Source organism: Myxine glutinosa, chromosome 12, assembly GCF_964187855.1.
Source record: "Myxine glutinosa chromosome 12, kmMyxGlut1.1, whole genome shotgun sequence".
In the NCBI taxonomy this organism is placed as follows: domain Eukaryota; kingdom Metazoa; phylum Chordata; class Myxini; order Myxiniformes; family Myxinidae; genus Myxine; species Myxine glutinosa.
Window position 1 is genome coordinate 81,996,790 of NC_136272.1, and position 21,708 is coordinate 82,018,497.

Here is a 21,708-nt window from a genome sequence, read left to right on the forward strand (position 1 = left end):
AGGCAGTTAATAACATCAAAATGTGTCACAATAATTCATATCACCAAACATACACAGGCAGTCAGCAAAATCATATATACACATGCAGTCAGTATAACTTCACATCTACACAGGCAGTCAATGACAAAATATACACAGGCAGTCAATGGCATCAAACATACACGATTACAGAATATGCCATTTAGAGTTCGTCATCACTGTCCTGTGTGTCGTATCCGACAATATAGTCCGCATCGTTTTCACAGTCCGTTCCACACAAGCAAAGGTCGGTCAAATTGATTGGCAAATCGAATTGGTCGAATGGTCGATCGAATCGAATTCGATGAATCGAATCGAATCGATCGAATTGGTCGAATGGTCGATCGAATCGATTGGTCGAATGGTCGAATTGGTCGAATGGAATTGGTCGATTGGTCGAATTGGTCGAATCGAATTGGTCGGAATTGGCAAATGTAAACATTGATTTTCAGATTTTCCATGTAATAACGTTTCCAAAAATGTATAGGTTTGCTAATCTACCATGATTTTGAACGAAAAAACATAGTGAACCTGACTAATAGCTCAGAGACAGGATTGTGTCGAGGCACAGATCTAGGGAAGCCTACAAAAAAAATTCTGCTGCATTGAACGTTCCCAAGAACACAGGGGCCTCCATAATTCTTAAATGGAAGAAGTTTTGAACAACCAGGACTCTTCCTAGAGCTGGCCGCCCGGCGAAACTGAGCAAGCGGGGGAGAAGGGCCTTGGTAAGAGAGGTGACCAAGAACCCGATGGTCACTCTGGCTGAGCTCCAGAGATCCGGTGTGGAGATGAGAGAAACTTCCAGAAGGACAACCATCACTGCAACACTCCACCGATCTGGGCTTTATGGCAGAGTGGCCAGACGGAAGCCTCTCCTCAGTGAAAGACACATGAAAGCCCGCTTGGAGTTTGCAAAAAAGCACCTAAAGGACTCTCAGACTGTGAGAAACAAGATATTCTGTGGTCTGATGAAACCAAGATTGAACTGTTTGGCCTCAATTCTAAGTGTCATGTCTGGAGGAAACCAGGCACCGCTCATTACCTGCCCAATACCATCCCAATGGTGAAGCATGGTGGTGGCAGCATCATGCTGTGGGGGTGTTTTTCAGCAGCAGGGACTGGGGGACTGGCCAGGGTTGAGGGAACAATGAACGGAGCAAAGTACAGAGATATCCTTCATGAAAACCTGAAACGGAGTGCTCAGGACCTCAGACTGGGCTCAAGGTTCACCTTCCAACAGGACAATGACCCGAAGCACACAGCCAAGACAACGCAGGAGTGGCTTAAGGACAACTCTGTGAAGGCCCTTGAGTGGCCCAGCCAGAGCCCCGACTTGAATCCAATCGAACATCCCTGGAGAGACCTGAAAAATGAAAATGGCTGTCCACCGACGGTCCCCATTCAACCTGACAGAGCTTGAGAGGGTCTGCAGAGAAGAATGGCATAAAATCCTCAAATGCAGGTGTGCAAAGCTTGTCGCATCATAGCCCAGAAGACTCGAGGCTGTAATCGCTGCCAAAGGTGCTTCAACTAAGTACTGAGTTAAGGGTCTGAATACTTATGTCAATGTGATATTTCAGTTTTTTCTTTTTAATAAATTTGCAAAACTTTCTAAAATCCTGTTTTCTCTTTGTCATTATGGCATATCGAGTGTAGATTGATGAGGGAAAAAAATGAATTTGAACGATTTCAGCATAGGGCTGCAACATAAAACTAGAGGTTCCAGGGAACCTGAACTCAATATGGTTAGAATATGCAGAGTAGAACCACAAACTATATAGTATATATGTGCTAAAGAGGTACAGTAACGTTGAAGGTATCTCATGTTTAAACAGGAAACTAGAAAAAATTGAGTTTTAAGTGAGGCATGAAAAGTAAAACTACAATTACTTTTCTCAGATTTCAGACTTGAATTTATTATATGTGTTGAGGTTTGTTACATACTGTCTACACACCAAGTTTCAGCCTTCTAGCTACATTAGGAAGTACCAGATTGATAAAAAATGATTTTTCAATATGGCCACCCTGCCGCGACCATTTTTGGGCGTGCAACGCCCAAATGCAATCTTAAACTAGTTTATGTCTTAAAGATGCTGCATAACAAGTTTCATCAAATTTGATCCATATTTGTGACTTTTAGAGCGTAGACGTCGAATTGTTTACAGACGACAGACAGACAGACAGATGACAGACGAACGACGGACACTGGGTGTCGACAAAAACTCAGCTGGACATAGTCCAGTTGAGTTTAAAATGTGAAAAAAGTGAAGGGGTCTGAATACTTTCTGAATGCACTGTACATTCACTGCTGTGTGATTTGCGTTTTCATGGCTTTCGCGGCCGCGAATTTTAGCCAGACTATAATCGAGAGCTTAGCGAGATATTCCACCAGCTAAGAAAAAAAGTCAACCCCACAAATTATAGAATGCAAATGCTTCATTAAATCTGTTATTGAAATTAGCAGATACGCTTGATACGGCATCATCTGATAACATCCACCACAAACAATGGGCAGAGTATTCACCCCTCCCACAGGTACCCACTATGCTCGCAATCCTACATAAACAGTGTCCTGGATCTCGATGATTGTACTCGTCCTGTTGCTTTGACCTGCGTTTTTTACTCTCGCTCTGCTCATCGTTCAATCATGGCTCCCAAGTGCAAGACGAGTACCGGAGATGCGTCGACTACCAAGAGGCAGAAGAAAGTGATGTGCCTTAGCCAGAGAGTGGAGCTGCTCGACCGGCTTTCGAGAGGAGAGAGTGCGGCCTCTGTTGGCAGGCATTTATGGCGTCAACAAATCCACCGTTCGCTACATACAGAAGAAGAAGAAGGCGATTTGTGAGAGAGTTTCAGCGAGCGCTGCATTGAGTATGAATGTGGTCACCCATGTACGGAATGTCCACATGGAAAGGATGGAGAAGACACTCAGAATATGGATCGAGGACAACTTGCAGACGAGGGACTTCATGCTGAAAACCATGATGCTGAACCGTTCCCTAAACCCACTCACCGAGGAGGAGTTGGATGCCATTCCAAAGGTTTCCAATGAGGAGGAGGCGGGCAGTGATGAAGAAGAGGTGCCGAGGTTCAACCTCAGTCCAGTTGCTGCAGGACATGTGGGCACTTGCGGACAGGGTGCAAGACGCTGACCCAGTCGTGGAGAGGTACCTCATGTTCAAGAGGGGTTTGGATGATGTGCTGCTCCCATACAAAGAGCTGCATCTAAATGTTGGGCAATGTGTCAGGCAGCTCCCCATCACCCATTTTTTCAGCCCTGCTCCCTCCACCTTAAGACCACCAGCACCCTCTCCTGTCTTCCTCTCAGCGTCCTCACCAACATTCTCACCAGCATCCTCACCTTCTCCTACCTCTCCTGACTCTCCCTTAGTGCACGATTTTGCTGCACCATCATTTGGGTCGCCCTTAAAGTTCGAGGACTTCATGGGATTTAATTCATCACTACCATCATCATCATTTTAAAGTTACGTGTGTTTGTAAAATAAATTTTTTTTAACGGTACATGATGGTGTTGTGTTTGTTTTACTTTCATGGTACTGTGTGGTGAAGCTGGTTAAGCACTTTTAATAAACTGTTAGCGCATTCCTTCAATAAATTGCAAATGGTACCTGGTGTTGTCGTTTTTTTGTATTTGTAAGCATTTTTTGTGAAACTGTAATCATGTGCAGTTGCGGTCGAAAACATTTGAAACTTTAAAAAATTTCCTCTATGAATCAGGAACCACCGGGAACCTATGATATATCCCCCTTTTCCCCATTGAAGCAATGCAGCAGCATACATTTGCGGGACTTTCATCGACCTTCGCGGATTATTGTCGATATTCTCTGGATTTGCCTCGCCATTCGTGGTTTGGTCCTCTCTATTCGCAGATTTTCGCGACTCTGGAACTTATCCCCCCTTTTTCCATTGAAACAATCCCCCGCTATTCATGGTTTCGCAATTCGCGGATTTTACAGGAACATATCCCCCACGAATAGCGGGGTCCCACGGTATACCAAAGTATCTACCCCCTAAAATTCAACTTGCTGCTAGGTCTTTCGCTTGGTGTGTCATTGGTGACAAATGTCATTGGTGACAATTGGCAAATATCCACAGATTCTTCTGAATAATGTACGGGCAAGGGTAACGGGTCCGCACAGTGGTCAGCCAGCTCATCCATGACAGTGTTGTGATTCACCTGCATTGCGGCTGAAAAAAAACACGTCTGAAGGGCTAGATATACTTTTTGCACCAGCCTTTGGATTCTCTCACATAGGCAATATGTTGTCAGAAAATGACCAGATCAACATCATAATAGCCCGTGGGTCATCACAACCTAACGGTTGAGAAACCGACGTGTGTCTTGCTGCAGCATCAGCACGTGTCTTTTCTGACATCTGGGAATGCGCAATGATCTTGGGCTAGACAATAGTCATCCAGAATCTCACAAGTGACACGAAGATGAGTTATGATGTTTATTGTTTTGTGTAAGCACACCTGACCAGGGTGAAAGCCAAGAATGAGTGATTGAGTCACTCACCCAAGCTGGGTTGCCAGATACCTGACTACATTGATGTGGACCATTGCGGGTTCACAAACTTCGAAGAGCGAAGAGCAGAGCTGTCTCAAAAATTAGTTCTTAACCATCAGATTGTCTTTCCAGACACACCTCCAGGTGGAGCTACCCACCAAATGCACCACTTGCAGAACTTTCAGGACTCTCACGACTCCCTTCTACATATCCCATGCCTCAAGCCTTTTGCACTCAATATTATGATTAAATCTTGCTGGGTTCCCAGATGTCTCTACACCATAATCCGACAAAATGTCATCCAATATTCCATCTATATCCATCACCCTGCACCTCTAAAACAACACAAAATTATATTTTGTCGAAAACTACCACAAAATGGAGGGTCCACATATCCAATAGCCTCATCCTTGACAAAAACTATTGCCCTCTTCTCCCTCCCTCCCTAGCACTCACCTGTCACCTACACCCTCTTAACCCCCACACGGCCTGCACTCATTGCATCCCCACAAATCCCCTATACTCGCCCTAGACCAACCCCTTGAACAAGACCAACCCTCTTCAACAAATCTGCCACTCTCTGACAAATCCTGCAAAATTATTGTCCCTTTCTTTAACCCATCCACCAAAACTCTTTGGCGAGCCACCTCCTTCTCCCTTCCTCCCCCACCCCCACCCAGTCACCACCAACCCAGATAATGGATGCAAGCAAAAACAATATGGTTATGTTCCTCGCCAAGTGATAAGTGATGTCGTGGCATGTAGACTGTAACGTCATCTATCACTTGGTGAGAAACATTTATGTTTATTGAGTTTTTTGGTTGGTAAAACTGAGTGTGATAAATTACATTTGATCCAGTGTACATATTCTTATTTTTCTTGCATTGCACTGTGGGCTGTAGGTGTGGGGTCTACCTCAGTCATATACACTGTGGGTTGTAATTGCTTTTCATCCGTGATGAGTGTGGTGATCAATGTAAACCATCTTTCCATCACTGAATTAATATCCTTACTTTTCCTCTCTCAGGTCATGCCTTCCACCTTTTGACCTGCTCAAATAACCTCCTTGTATGGGGCCTTATCTTTTGTCCCAGGTGCTGCTTGCATGGCATTTCACTTTGTTTGTTTTAACCTCTGTCTCCTTTCCCTCACAACACAAGAATGCATTTCTGTAACCTGCCTTGCTTTGGCAACCTTAAAATCCCCCTGATAATGTCCTCAACATGAAACACAACTTGGCACTTTTATCGTACAAGGCTCCTGAAGTGAGTGAGTGAGGGAGGCACATGAAGTCATTTTCTCAGGCATCCATTTATCTTTCTTTCATTGGCCTCCACCTTTCCAACAGTTACGTCGTACATCATATATGGCCACAACATTCTTAAAAAATAACTTTTTTCTCTTCACTTCTTTTGGCAGGAATTTGTGTTTGTTAACATTCCCTACTTGATTATATGTGTATGTATTTGTTTGTTTTTATGCAGAAATCTAGTCTCATAGAAGAGATAAGCAACAAGGGGGGAAGCAGATTCGTAGACTAACGTGGGGTTAAAAGGGAACAGGGAAATAAGGACATCACAGCATGAGTAGATGAGAGGCAGAAATGAAAAAGTGGGGTGTAGGGGAGTGCAGGGTGTAGTTGCAGGAAGTGGGAGGATGGTGGCATGATCAAAGAGGGTAGATGAGCAGAAGAGGTTGACAGAAAACATGAGGTGAATATGGACAGCATTCTTGAAAGTCTTGGAGGCAAGGGGGCATGAGACAGCAGACACAGACTGAGAGAGAATACAGGAACTCACTATGATATTACACACATGCACATAACTTTAAATGGAAGTCATTCCATCACAAAATGTGCCGTCACTCAGATGGAGGTTAAGTCAGGTATCCAGTCTGTTGCCATTCGTTTGGTGGACATAAAGATCCCTTGGTGTCTTTCTCAAAGAGTAGGCGAGTTATTGCAAACACCCTAAACAAATTCCAAATTCCAGCTCAAGTCAGCTCCTGTTCAACCTCAGACCTGGACAGGTGTTTGTAAAAATTTGGGCCAATTTCTTTTTTTTCCTGGATGACACCCACACAAGAAAATGGGAGTGGGTGGGCCCATTAATGTAATAGTAGTCATTGCAGTCGTAGTCAAGGTGCACGTAATTGTGTCAGAACAAACAGTCAAAGGCAATGGAAGCAAATTGTTATAAATGTTTGTTACGTTCTTCCAAAGAATGAATGGCATGAATGAACAACTCTTAGGGCATGCTGAAAGCAACATGAGCCTGGATCCAGATATTGTGAGAAACGCAAGGCGTTTCCATCGCGATAATTCTTAAACAAGTCTTTTTTAAATATTGTGGCATTATAATAATGTACTTGTATGAAATTATGAAGCTACTTAGATAAATATTTTTAAAAATTCATGTGTATTTTCATCATAATTATGGAAACGGTTGTGATACGAATCACATATGTTTTGTCGGTTTGCTTCACAGAAAGGGCATCTCATCATCAACAGTGTGCAGCTCCGCCATGCAGGAAACTACACGTGCACCGTGCGTTCCACCGTTGACACGGTCTCCGCTTCTGCAGAGCTGCGTGTCAAAGGTGGGTCAATGTGGCATTTTTCTACGTTGCTGATCAGCTCCACTCTTCCTTTTTTCATTTCTGAAGCTTTGTGTTACTAACGATACAGTACAGTATGTCAAACCTTGTGGAATAAAATGAGCTTCTTGAATTTGATGAAAGATGCAAGAGCCATTGATGTCTATGAAAATCAGTGGCATGTTCAGCTCTGAGAGCTTTATAAGCAAGTTTGACCAACCATGTTCTGAACTCATAGAAGGAGCTGATGTGGGGGCATGCCTATTAAAAGGCAAGCTATCCTGGTCGTGGTGTGATACAATATGAAACCATTCACCAACGTGTTTGTGGCTTTATGTGCAAGATGCATTTGTGCTTATCTGCGATGTGTCGGAGTTAATATGAAGTTGATTTTTTCTATATATGCAAGGTCTAAGGATCGTTATGGAGCTGCCTTAACGCACTCACCGGGACATTTCCTCAGGAGGAATTTCCTTCCTCCTCCCAATATATGCCAACTGATGAAATTGTCTGTGCCCTATCCTTTTAAAATGCCGAGGGGAAAGCGAGGAAGCAGTACGTACCATTTTGAAAGTCTTTAGTATGAATCGGCCAGTTTTGAACCACCAACCTCCCAGATTTGGAGCAGATGCTCTAACCGTTACACCATGAGTCTGGTAATCCATATGTGATGTGTTGTTTATTTGTGAACCAGGAAGTCAGTGTAGAGTCCATTTGTACACATATCCTGAAAGGTTTGGAAGAAGAATTAATGTTATGTGTTTAAAGTTGAATAAAAATTATGCAACACACCATCGTTACAGCTAAGTTTATGTAATCACTCTTTCACTGTCATCAAGTTCAGATAAAGTGTGTTAACTTTCAAACTCCGGTATATTATTAAGGGTGTTCACACAGACTGTTTAGTCTGGATTAAACCTGAAGTTTTGAGAGATGAGCTTTGTGTGAGCACAAAGTGACCAGCTCAACTTTATATCTGATTGTGTGGCCTGCTATCCGATGGTGCTGTCTGCAGAGATTCTTGCGGCATCAGTAATCACCTGATTCATCTCCCACACCTTATAACACCAACTAGTTTGCTCCCTATCACCAGTCCCCTCAGTTTTTTTTATGTGAATGCCAAAACTTTAGTAGGATCAAAATCTTGGAAATGAGTCGACAGGTTACATCAGAATATATACCACTATGTTTAACGATTACTATTTCCACTGTTTTGAGTTTTGACCATGTATAAAAGTAATTATGCACATATGCAGTCTTTAACATAGCATTTCTTGCTAACAAGGGGTGAATTTATAATCTTGTCTGCTTAAACTTTTTCCCTCTTGTAAGAAATTAGGTCACAGTTGCCTTTTCACGGTCTCGTCTAAAATTGTATTCTTAGTTTGTGGAATCATTGTTTTTATCAGGATTTGTATGCATATTTGAGAATGCAAAACAAATGCCTTTTTACATGACTTTTATTATTAATTATTTTAAAATAACTATTCCATAGAAAGGCTTTTTGAATTAATTTGAAATTTGAAATTATAACAAGCTTTATCTGATGCCATTATTGGGCCTTTTTAAAGTGTATTGAAGTTTTGTGCATCAAACACAGTAAACAGGGAATCTGCTGTATCCCTGAACAAACATGTTAATTATTTTTAAAAAGTAATTCATATCTTCTGACATGCAGCTGCTATCAAATGGTATAATTTACAAGTCCTTGAAATTGGGTAGCGCATCTCTCATCCATCCTCGTGATCTTTTATACTTTCATTAACCCTTTCCAAACACACCCCTTAGTTTCCAGGTTACTGTATTTTATCCTCTCTCTCTCTCTCTGAACCTTCTTTTCTGTGTTTTTTTTGGTCCATTGTTGTTACATCCCAGGATTCCCTCAGCCCACTTCCTGCTATTTTTGAGCCTGTATCCAACTTACCCTCTGTCTTCCTGCCCCTCCCCTTACTCTCCTTCTTAAGCCTCACTAAACAATGCTTGAGAAATGTGAAGTGGGGTCACAATTTGTTGGTAACTTTCAATGTCAAGAAGATTGAATTGCTGTCCTTGTCTCGTTCTAGAGACAGGTCTTTTCCTCCTGTGCACATTGGTCCTTCAATCTTGCTGGGAGCATCAGACCTGTGCCTACTTGGTATGGACAACAATAACAATAATAACTTCTACCGACTCCTCTCCGGCCTTGCTCCCCCAGCTCTCTCTGTGCTCTGTCCCCCAAATTTTCTTACAGGTCGCACAAGATCTGACTGCAACCCTCGTATGGTCAAACTGCCAAAATCTAGGCTCTCTGCTCACCTTCACTCTTTCATTCCCCTTTTCTCCCACCTCTGGAACAAACTCCCCCACTCCCTTCAATCCCACACCTCCCTCCAGGTCTTTAAAACAGCTGTTCACCACCATCTCTTATCTTCCCCCATCCAAAACCTTGATCTTTTCTACCACTGCTAATTCACCCCAGATACACTTTTTTTTAAATTCCAACTTCTTTCCTGGAAGTCCTTGCAGTGTCCACATGTTTTATACCTCTCCCACCTCCACCCAAGCCCTCTCCCTCCCTCAGTTCTCACGATGTCCCTGCTCTCAAATGTTGTGTTTGTGTCCTTCCCCCTCTCTCCCCATTTTTTCTACCGCTCCCCTTATTTTGTGTTTTATGTGTCGGTTTCACTTTTGTGTGATTAATGTTAGCATTCTCTTTCACGAGCCTCGATCTTGTATACAAAACAAACAAAAAAACATTCCTTTCATGCCGTGGGGCACATCTGCCTGCCAAGGCAGTTTCATTGGCGAAGGAGTACAATCCTGGACGGGTCGCCACTCCGACGCAGAATACTCAAATGGCTTATTACCCCAGTAAGCTGGTACTCATTTTGCCGATCTTGGAAGGATGACAAATCGAGTAAACCCACCTGGTGTTATTTCGACGGCATGACAGGGACTCAAACTCAAGACCCTGAGATCTTAACCCAGCCACCTTAACCATTAAGACAACACCAGGCTTTACTAGGTCTTGACATCTCCCCTAATCTCAGCTGGGAGAAGTATATATTAGGTATTGCAAAGACTTCTATGTGTGTTGGTTGGGTCTATCAAGCCCAGAAATATCTACCTCCGGATGCTATCCTATATTTGTACAAGACCACCATATGGAGAACTGTTGCCACGTTTGGACCGGAGCACCTACCTGTCATCTGTCCTTGTTAGACAGGCTCAATAAGTGTGTCCTCAATTCGGTTGTAGTAGAGCTCAGCTCTTCTCTGCAAGAAATTTCACATTGTAGGCCTGTTGTTACTCAAACCTTGTTTTACAGATATTTTCATGGTAATTGCTCTACTGCTCTTTGGTCGGGAGGCTTGTCTTGCTACCACTTCACACCTACACGCTGACTTGTCTTGCTACTACTTCACACCTGGCCATACCTTGGTGTAAAACCAAAGAGCTATGCAAGTAGCTTTTTCCCACTTGATGCATAAATTTGCAATTCTTTGCCAGTCACATGCTTCCTCACATCTTATGATCCATTTTCTTTCAGGAATAATATAAATTTCTACCTCCTTCATCTTTTGGTCATTCTTTTTTTTAGCCGCGTCGCAGACGCTGCTCATAGAGTGCCCTCTGCTGCTGTTGTTGTTGTTGTTGTTGTTGTTGTTCTTGTTCTTCTTCTTGTTGTTCTTGCAGAGAAGACAAAACCTCAAAGCTCCACCCATTCTGGGAACCATAGCTCCACCCATTTTGGGAGAGGCTTCATATAAACAAATATCCACCATTTTATTAACTCGCATAGCTTTGAGGCCTGTTTTGTAGGCCCATGGTGTCTTCCTCTCTCACACAGTTTTATTTCAAATCAAATTCGATATATCATTTCATTTTTCACAGTCGCTAACATAGTTTTAGACTCGGTTGAAAAAAAACGGGAAGAAAATCCGATGAAAGTTGCCCTTTATAGAACGAAATGAATTCTCAAAGGCCTGTAACTTCAAGTCCATTGAGATATATATTTTTTAAATCGCGGCATGGTCAGTCATACACCGCCCGAAATAACAGATGGGAAAATGCCGAGATATATTAAAAATTCGTCCATTTGATGACAATCGTCACGATGAAATATTTAATTTATACGTTGTCACAATAATGTGGAGAGAGGAGCATAGCTTCGTTCACGTGTCGCCACATACGGGAAATTGCCGAGATATATATTTTTTAAATCGCGGCATGGTCAGTCATACACCGCCCGAAATAACAGATGGGAAAATGCCGAGATATATTAAAAATTCGTCCATTTGATGACAATCGTCACGATGAAATATTTAATTTATACGTTGTCACAATAATGTGGAGAGAGGAGCATAGCTTCGTTCACGTGTCGCCACATACGGGAAATTGCCGAGATATATATTTTTTAAATCCGGCATGGTCAGTCATACACCGCCTGAAATAACAGACGGGAAAATGCTGAGATATAAAAATTCGTCCATTTGATGACAATCGTCACGATGAAATATTTAATTTATACGTCGTCACAATAATGTGGAGAGAGGAGCATAGCTTCATTCACGTGTCGCCACACACGGGAAATTGCCGAGATATATATATTTTAAATCGCGGCATGGTCAGTCATAAAAACCACCTTTTAGAGGCCATTTTTCCCCGCAAGCGGGGGTTGGCCTTTTTCGGGAACTGTGGTTGTTGTTGTTTTTCGGTCCCCTTTTTGAAGCAATGTTTTATGGCCGGATGCCCTTCCTGACGCCAACCCTTTTTGCCGCCTTTAACGACAAGCAGGGAATTACCAGTGAACTGGTACTCAATTTGCCGACCTCGGAAGGATGACAGGCTGAGTCAACCCCCCTGGCGTTAATTCAGCGATTGACCGGGATTCGAACCCAGGATCCTAGGATCCTAAGCCGGCACCCTAGCCGCTAGCCCAACACCAGGGACTATGGTCAGTCATACACCGCCTGAAATAACAGATGGGAAAATGCCGAGATATATTAAAAATTCGTCGCCACACACGGGAAATTGCCGAGATATATTTTCACTTTGCACAAAAATAACATCAAGTAATCGAATCAATAGGAATGTCCTGTGCCTATAACATCGACGTTATATGCACAGCTGCATCTAGGCATTGTGTAACATCGACGCGGCTTTTGTTTTAATTAAAACTTTTTGTACTTGTTTTCTTCTCTTTTGTCTTCTTTTTTGCCCTACAGATTTAGTTGTTCTCAGCCTTGTTTTGGGTGAATTTCAACAAAAAAAAACCCATTCTTTCTGCACGTGTCTCTCTTTTCTGTCCCTTACAACTGCTGCTGGTGTGTTTCCCCACTTCCCACTGTTATTTCTGTTCTGGTCTGTTCCAGCTATTCCATGAGCCTTGACTCAGTATACAAAATAGCATCAGATTCAGTGCATGCTAAAACCCCAGCTTGGATATAGGCACACACCAGTTTCTTAATAAATTTCTCTACAACCCTTGCATAAAACTTTGACTTGGCCCAAACCAGTAAGGCATCCTTCTTGTTTATATTCATAGTTGTGATCAATAAGTGAGTTATTGGTCTGATCAAAGGTTAACACCCAAAACGTCAGCTTCTCCTTGCTATTGGCTACAGCTGCCATCATGAGTGAGACATGATTGGCCTGATGTTTGGAGAAGAGTGAGACATGATCTCACCGTTCTCAAGACCGAACTCTCTTATCTGTCTCCCTCTTCCAAATCCTGGTGGTGTCTGGTCAAATCTGTTTCTGGTGTTTGTTCCCCCTCCATCCCCTCCCTCACCTCAAACGGCTTAAAGGCTGACTCCGCACGTGAAAAAGCTGAATGCCTCAACTCTGTGTTTGCCTCTAAATCTTGTGTCCCAAACCCATCCCTCTCTGTACCCACCATACCCAGTCGTACCCAGCTGCTCCTGGACTCTGTGTCCTTTCCTCCTGACAAGGTGGAAAAGTTTCTGTCAACCCTCGACTCTGATTCTGCAACTGGTCCTGACGGCATCAGCCCACCGGTCCTAAAATCATGTTCTTCTGCTCTTTCACTCCCTCTTTCTGTTCTCTTCACCCTCTCTTTTGCTCAAGGTCATCTGCCATCTGCTTGGAAATCAGCCAACATCACCGCTTTGCACAAAAAAGGTGTAAAAACAGATCCCAGCAACTACAGACCAATCAGCCTTCTCCCAATTATCAGCAAAGTCATGGAATCCATCATTGCTTCAGATATGAAATCTTTCCTCTTCTCCAATGGCTTGATCTCTGATCATCAATTTGGTTTCAGACCTGGTCACTCTACTCTGGACATGCTGCTTCTGCTTTCTCAACAATGGATGGAGGTCCTCAACGCCAAACAGGAAATTAGAGCTGTCTCCCTTGACATTTCACGTGCCTTAGATACGGTCTGGCACCCTGCTCTGCTCACCAAACTCTCCTCCTTTGGTATCCATGGAAATCTCCACACATGGCTGGCGGACTTCCTCTCTGGTCGTAGTCAACGTGTGGCCCTGAATGGGTTTCTCTCATCTCCTCCTCCTGTTCAGGCTGGAGTTCCCCAAGGTAGTGTTCTGGGCCCTGTGCTTTTTCTGGTCTTCATCAATGATCTCTCTGACTCTCTTGAAAATCCTCTCTATCTCTTTGCTGACGACTCTACTCTCTGTCGCTCCATTCCTCATCCCTCAGATCGGCAGTCTGCAGCCTCCTCACTCTCTGCAGACCTGGACAAAATCACAGACTGGGCAAACAAATGGAACATGTCTTTCAATCCTGATAAATCTCACACTCTTACGATGTCTCTCCGAAAAGACCGACTGGAAAACCCTCCCATCCACTTTCTGAATAAGCCTCTCCAAGAAGTTCTGTCACTCAAGCTTTTGGGTCTCACTATTTGCCATGATCTTTCCTGGGAAAACCACATTTCAAATCTGGCCTCCAAAGCCAGTCGCCGACTGGGCATCCTCTGTCGTGCGAAGTCCTTCCTTGGCACACCTGAGCTCCTCACCACATACAAGGCTTTCATCCGCAGCTCTATGGAATACTGCTCTCCCCTCTGGTCTGGTGCTCCTGCCTCACACCTAGCCCGTCTTCACGCTGTTGAAACCAAAGCGTTCAGAATCATTGGAATCTCCCGCGATGAAGCTAACTCCAAGGGCCTTTCACTCACTCACCGCAGGCAGGTTGGTGGTCTTTCCGTCTTCTACCGACTCCTCTCTGGCCTTGCCCCCCCCAGCCCTCTCTGGGCTCTGTCCCCCAAATATTCCTACAGGTCGCTCAAGATCTGCCTGCAACCCTCTTATGGTTAAACTGCCAAAATCAAGACTTTCTGCTCACCTTCACTCCTTCATTCCTCTTTTCTCCCGCCTCTGGAACAAACTCCCTCACTCTCTTCAATCCCACTGCACCCTCCAGGTCTTTAAAACAGCTGTTCACCACCATCTCTTATCCTCCCCCATCCAAAACGTTGATATTTTCTACCCCTGCTAATTTCGGTCCCCTTGTGTTTTATACCTCTCCCCCCCGCCCTCCCCCTCCCACGCCTCCTGCCCCCAAGCCCTCTCCCTCCCACACTTCTCCCTGCTCTCAAATGTTGTGGTTGTGTGCTTCCCCTTCTCTCCCCATCTTGTCTTCCGCTCCCTCTTTTTGTGTGTTTTGTTTGTCTGGTTGATTTGTTTGTGAAATAAATGTTAGCTCTTTCACGAGCCTCGATTCAGTATACAAAAAAAAAAAAAAAAGAAAAAAAAAAAAAAAGGAAAAAAAAAAAGAGCCTGTTCAACAGTATGTGCTGTTTGTTAAATGGTAGACTTTTTGAACAGTAAGTATACTGGTATGACAGTCAAAGTTCAAGATAAGTGCTGTTCAGATGCATGTTATGTGCTCCATTAAAGAGAATACCATGTGACCCTACATTTGTTAAAATAATCTTGACTGAGGTGAAGTAAACTAACACGAACACTAAGAATAAACTAACAAGAATAAACTAACACTTAGGTTTCCTAAAATACTGTATTGCAAAAATGTTATATATACAGTATATACTATATAGTGTTTCACTCAAATTTAAAATATATGACATTTTGTGATTATAAAGTAGACAATAATCCTCAAACCATTATGTTTTCTTGAACTATTGTCAATGATGTTGCAAGTGGATAATCCCCTTCCATCACCAATTGCCATTGCCAAATCATTATATAAAGTGTGATTCATATTGCTGTTTTTTTCACTTTTACTAGTAAACGGTATTTTTGGTGAAATTCTGAAACTATGTGTTATTAGTGCATATAGCAACACCCACCAATATATTAGAATCCTTAAATGGCCAAAATGGGAAAAAGAGAAAATGAGCAGTTTTGGACACTGTACATCGGACAACAGAGTGTAATGGGCCGACAAATCTTTCAGCTCTTTTCTACTCATTTTGAGGAAGATTCCCATCTATTAACCCCAGTCAGTCACATGTGTGGCTAAGTTATTTGGATACAAACCTGGGGTGAAAAATGTAGCTGTTGCAAGATTGTGATGCGAGATTAATGATGATGATGAAATGTGGTGAAATATGGTTTTGCGGTTGAAATATGGATGTAATACAGTACCCCCATCCGGCCATCTCTCTGCTTGATGAAGTTGTCAGCCCATTTTCTCAGGTGTTATGACATCGATACTTCTCATGTTCCAGAGGTGTAGAGAGGTGGACAGAGATTCGTTGTACGTTTTATTTAAATTAAAGTTTATTTCTGTTCACTTTTTTGTTTTGTTGAAAAATGGATTCTTCTGATGTCAAAGCTATTCTGTTTTCTAACGGTCTGATCTCTGATAATCAGTTAGGAAGCCGTCCCGGTCACTCAACTCTGGACATGCTTCTGCTCCTCGCTCAGCAATAGTTTGAGGCCGTCAATGTCAAACAAGAAGTGAGGATCATATCATCCCCCTGGACATGTTTCAGGCATTAGACAGGCTGGCATCTTGCTTTTTTCCAAGCTATCTGCCTATTATATAGAAGTTCACCTTCATTCCTGCATTTCTGACTGCCTCAATTTTGCACAATCAAGGTGTTGCTATCAATGAAACCCTCTACTCCCCTCTCCCAATGTAGGCTTGACTTCCCCCAATTCAATGTTTTGTGTCCAATCTTGTTCCTCATCTACATTAATGACCTCTACGATGCTCTGGAAAATCCTCCCTTCCTTTCTGCAGATAACTCTACTTTGTGTCATACAGTATCCCATCCCTTTGCTAGACAGACAGCATTTGCATCTCTCTCTCTCTCACTCTCTCTCTCTCTCTCTCTCTCTCTCTCTCTCTCTCTCTCTCTCTCTCTCTCTCTCTCTCTCGAAAAGATGAGAAAGTCTGTCTGATAAATGGAACATGTCCTTCAATCCTGGAAAATATCATAGTCTCGTTCCATCGCTCTGGAATGATCGTCAAACAAACCTACCGATGTATTTTCTTGGTCATTCACTGTAAGAGGTTCCGTCTCTTCAACTTCTACTTCAACCTCAGCCATGACCTTTTCTGGGCTGACAACTTATGAAAACTGCTCACCAAAGTCAGTCACAGACTGGGGATCATCCAATGATTCAGGTCTTTCCTTTGAAAATCAGAACTACTCACAGTCTGCAAGGCCTTTGTCTATAACTCAATGGAGTAGTGCTTTCTCCTATGGGTTGCCACCCCACATCACATCACATCACATCTGGCTCTCCTGGATTATGTGTAGTCTAAAGCTCTCAACATATTGGATCTCCCATTATGAGACCAAAGGACAACCAACGTCTGTTGTCTTCACGTCACAGGCAGGTCAGTAGTCTTTGTTTTATACTGTCCATTCTCCAACATGGCTCCATCTGCTCTTTCAGTCCTCTTGACCCTCCACCAACTACAGGATGCACACATTTTTCCAGTGCTGGTTAAACTTCCAAAATCCAGACTAACTGCACACCTCAACTCGTAGTCCTTGCTTCTCTGGTCTATGGAACCATCCTTCCGAGGTTGTTCTGTCTCACGCTTCCCTCCATGACCTCAAAGAAGCAATGCACCATAATCTCTTGTCATCCCTATTTCTGACCCATGACATTTATTACCAGTATTACGGCGTGAAGCTGGAAGGTGTGAAAACATTTTGCTACCTCGGAGACATGCTGAATGGAAAAGGTGGATCAGACTCGGCAACGGTTGCTAGAGTGAGATGTGCATGGAAGAAGTTTCGGGAACTGAGTGGCCTGCTGACGAGGAGGGGCGAGTCATTGAAGCTGAAGGGAAAGGTGTATGCTGCATGTGTGAGAAGTGTTATGATTTATGGGAGCGAGACATGGGTCATGAATGTAGAGCAGCAACGAAGGCTGTAAAGGGTGGAAATGCGAATGGTTCGGTGGATGTGCGGAGTGTCGTTGAGAGAGAGGAAGACAAATGATGAATTGCGAAAGATGATGGGAATAGAGCCTGTGATTGATGCTGTGAAGAGGAACAGGTTGAGATGGTTTGTTCATGTGTTGAGGAAGGATGAAAGTGACTGGTTGAGAAGAGTGATGGAAATGAATGTAGAAGGAAGTAGAGGACGGGGAAGACCGAGAAAGACTTGGCTAAAGATGGTGGAAGAAGAAATGCGGGCAAGGGGGTTAACAAGGAGAGATGCAGAAAATAGGGCAAAATGGAGAAGATTGTCATGGGGACCGCAAGGCTAACCCCCGCTCTTGCAGGGAAAATGGCCTTAAAATGCATGTTGTTGTTGTTGTTGTATTTACGGACACTTGCCTCTGAGCTGTCTAGCCTAGATGTGATCTCTGTCATCCTAGTGTTTCATAAGCAGGGCAATTCGTCAGTATGGGTGCCATCGCTTGGGTGGATGTTAACCTGGGCTTCCTGTCTGATCCCTTGGGTGGATGTTAAATATCCCACGCTATCATTTGCGAAGAATAGGCGAGCAATCACCAGCACCCTGGCCTAATTCCAAATTCCTGCTCTAATCTACATGGGGCTAACCCTCTTTCGTGCAACGGGGATAGAGACAAGACCATCAGCACCACAGCTGCACTTCGAGCAAATAATGTTACCCGTGGCCATGTACTGCATACGGAAGAAGAAGAATAAATACTCAAAAGGTGAATGTGCTGACCTTTTCCTGAACAAAATGTCCAGAGTCGTCCAGGTCATATCGGGCTTGATTCCAACGTTTCTGGATGAAACACCTGAATTGTCATGTCCATTTTCTTGTTTATTTATCAGACCATCCCTCACTTTCATCAAATCTTTTCTCACTCAGATTTGCTTTCAAGACTTGGGTTACTCTCAACTGTAGTCTCTTTATCTCCTGACATGGTGACTTTGCAGTGTTCAACCTGTGACATGATATCCGACTCCAGGCACCAAATTCAGTTGGAAAACACCATTTTTATTGATTTGTATTAGCATGTAAAGATAAAACTCACAACTAATTTGTTCACTATTTAAAGGGATATATTCACTACAAATTCTGAAACTTTCATAGCCATCTTGGTATTCCCTTGAACATGCGACTGGGTACTAAAGGCAATCCATATGGCTATTTTTTACACAGTGACCACAACATTGATGATAAAGCCTGGTGTTGGCTTAATGGTTAAGATGACTGGCTTGAGATATCAGGGTCCTGAGCTCAAGCCCCTGCCAGGCCATTGAATTAACACCAGGTGGGTTGACTCAGCCCGTCATCCTTCCGAGGTCAGCAAAATAAGTACCAGCTTACTGGGATGAATGAGCCATTCGGGTATTGGAGTGGCGACCTGTCCAGGATTGTACCCAATAGCTAGAAACTGCTTCGGCAGCCATATGCATCATCACAATGCAAAAAAGAGTGGTCATGGTCAGGGTCACAACATTGATGCAAATGGCAGGCAAGAAGTTGCTAAGGATCGACTGTCTGAAGTGGTGCATTATTTGAAGGCAGGGAATAGTTCACTTAGAAGTGGTGAGATGACAGTATCAGAATCCCTTGGAGAGCGTCTGAAACAGTGACATCAGGACCAAAGCCAACGTCAAGCAAGACCAAATCTCGTGACATTCCCTATCCCGACACACCATCATTGTTACTCCTGTTAACACTAACTAAACCTCTTCATTGCAGGTGTTTCCACCCCTCTTCTCTCCTTCTTTCCTGTTCATCATTCACATGCTTATTGTGTCCAACTGATGCTCCAACACCACATTGTCGTCTTCATTTATTTTACACTCTGTCACTTCACCTTTACATGACCAGACTTGATATTGTGTAGAAACAAAATAGTCACTGGGAAATTTTATTTGTATTCGATGAAGGACGAGATCCTCTTGACACAATTTGCAAATTTGCATGAGCAGGAAATTGAATATCTGCCTTCTGGGTATGAGCATTTCCTATCTGTGGAACGCATTAGCTGATCACACACTTGTTCTGGAACATTTCTCTCGTAATGACTCAACGCCACAAGTGCAACATCTCACACAATCAATGTGTTTTTTAGGATAACGCGAAAGTGACAGAACGACTTGTGGGATGGGAACTTGTGTTAATTATTTTACTTAAGGCAATACAAGATACACACTTGATTCCATCTCTTCTATTATCTTCTCTAAATCACATTTGCAGATTCTTCCGAACGATGATGTAAGAATAAGGTTTCAGCACATCTTTCCATATGAAGACGGCCATAAAATTTTGCTTCGTCAATATTAGTGGATTGTCATAAATCCCTCGTTTTAAAAACAGATGGGCATTTTTATGGCAATGTAATCCAACTGAGTTGCATCATCAGCACACTGCTGAGCCATAAACTGGAATTTTCACATAATTAACAGTATACTCTTAAAAAAATTGCTTTTCAGACAATTATCATAGCTATTCAGTGTATCTCGTGAATCATATAACTAGAACGAGCAATCAAAGATTGTATACCTTCACCCGGACTTGTTTTGTGTGGTTTTATAGTCCGTATTTTATAGACGACCTCACATTATAATTGTACATACTTTATAGAAGTACAGGTACTCGGTTGAACAAACAGACAAATGGATCCAAAATGCAATACCCACTGCTCTGGTGAGGGTAACAATAAAGTTCAATTATATTTAACCTGCAATAGGTCGAAGTCCTGGTAGGACTTGACAGGAACAAAGGAAGAAAAAGAAGAACCACCTTTAGAGGCCATTTTTCCCTGCAGTGCAGGGATTGGCCTTTTCGGGCACCTTGGTCCCCTTTTTGAAGCAATGTTTTATGGCCAGATGCCTTTCCTGCTGCAACCCTGTTAGTCGCCTCTTGCAACACACAGGGAATTACCAGTGAACTGGTACTCAATTTGCCGACCTCGGAAGGATGACAGGCTGAGTCAACTCCCTTGGCATTAATTCAGGGATCGACCAGGATTCAAACCCAGGATCCTAGGATCCCAAGCCGGCACCCTAACCGCTAAGTCAACACCAGGCTTATATTTAACCTGTAATACTAGCACTGAAAGCACTGGAATCAATAAAGAGCACTGAAATCTCGAAATGATAAGCACACCGCTTTTAAACAAAAATAAACCTTATTATACGAGGTAAATATTGATTATGGGTGAACTATAGTCACGTGAAAAAGTAAGTACACCCCATGTAAAGTTTTGACTTTTTCAACATATTTCAACATACAGCTAATTGATCTTCATCTATCTATAATTCCAGTAATCTCTGTCTGTCTGTACGTTTGTCTGTGACCGCTGTTTCTCGACAACCACGGGTCCGATATACTTTTAACTTGCCAGGTATATTGCTGGGGACCCGAGGATGTGCCTTTTCAAGGTTTCATATTAATCGGACAATTACTTACCGAGCTATGTCCAAAAAACGATTCAACCAATCAGAGAGCAGCGAACGATCGCGTGTGCCGAACGTGGCGGACACACTCTGCCTCGGATGGCACATTTGAGAGCGTATTCATTTATTTCACGTTTGCAAACTATGTTGGCGTTAAACTATGTTTTACAACTAATAAAAACGAATTTGCGATTCATTCGCTTTCCTGCGCGTTTGTGCACGCGATGGCGATTTCTTTACCAAACTCCGGAAGCCGTTCGCTTTGGACCAAACCATTGCATGTAAATAGAGGGGGGGGGATTGTCACCACTCGCAAGCCGTTCGCTTTGGACCAAACCATTGCATGTAAATAGAGGGGGGGGATATAATTTTAGATATATATATAGTACGGGCATGCCCTAGTTTCAACAATATTGATAGAGAAAGGTGATATCTATCTATAATTCCAGTAATCTCTGTGTGTTTGTTTGTTTGTACGTTTGTACGTTTGTCTGTGACCGCTGTTTCTCGACAACCACGGGTCCGATATACTTTAAACTTGCCAGGTATATTGCTGGGGACCCGAGGATGTGCCTTTTCAAGGTTTGAAATTAATCGGACAAGTACTTACCGAGCTATGGCGATTTAGCCGTTCGCCGTTCGCTTTGGCGTTGCGAATGGACCAAACCATTGCATGTAAATAGAGGGGGGGGGGGGTTCTGTGGTCGTTGCGAATGGACCAAACCATTCATGTAAATAGAGGGGGGGGGGGGTTCTGTGGTCGTTACTGCCACGTGGTT

The 21,708-nt window shown here is 43.1% G+C and overlaps 1 protein-coding gene across 1 annotated transcript in view; it reads left to right on the forward strand.

Annotated features, from left to right (window-relative positions):
- The window catches only part of LOC137415953 (contactin-4-like), a 766,344-nt gene that overhangs the window by 613,244 nt on the left and 131,392 nt on the right, over positions 1 to 21,708 (forward strand). The window contains exon 14 of the mRNA XM_078766054.1: positions 7,039 to 7,150. Coding sequence (XP_078622180.1) covers positions 7,039 to 7,150 — 112 coding nt within the window. The remainder of the gene's footprint in view (positions 1 to 7,038; positions 7,151 to 21,708) is intronic.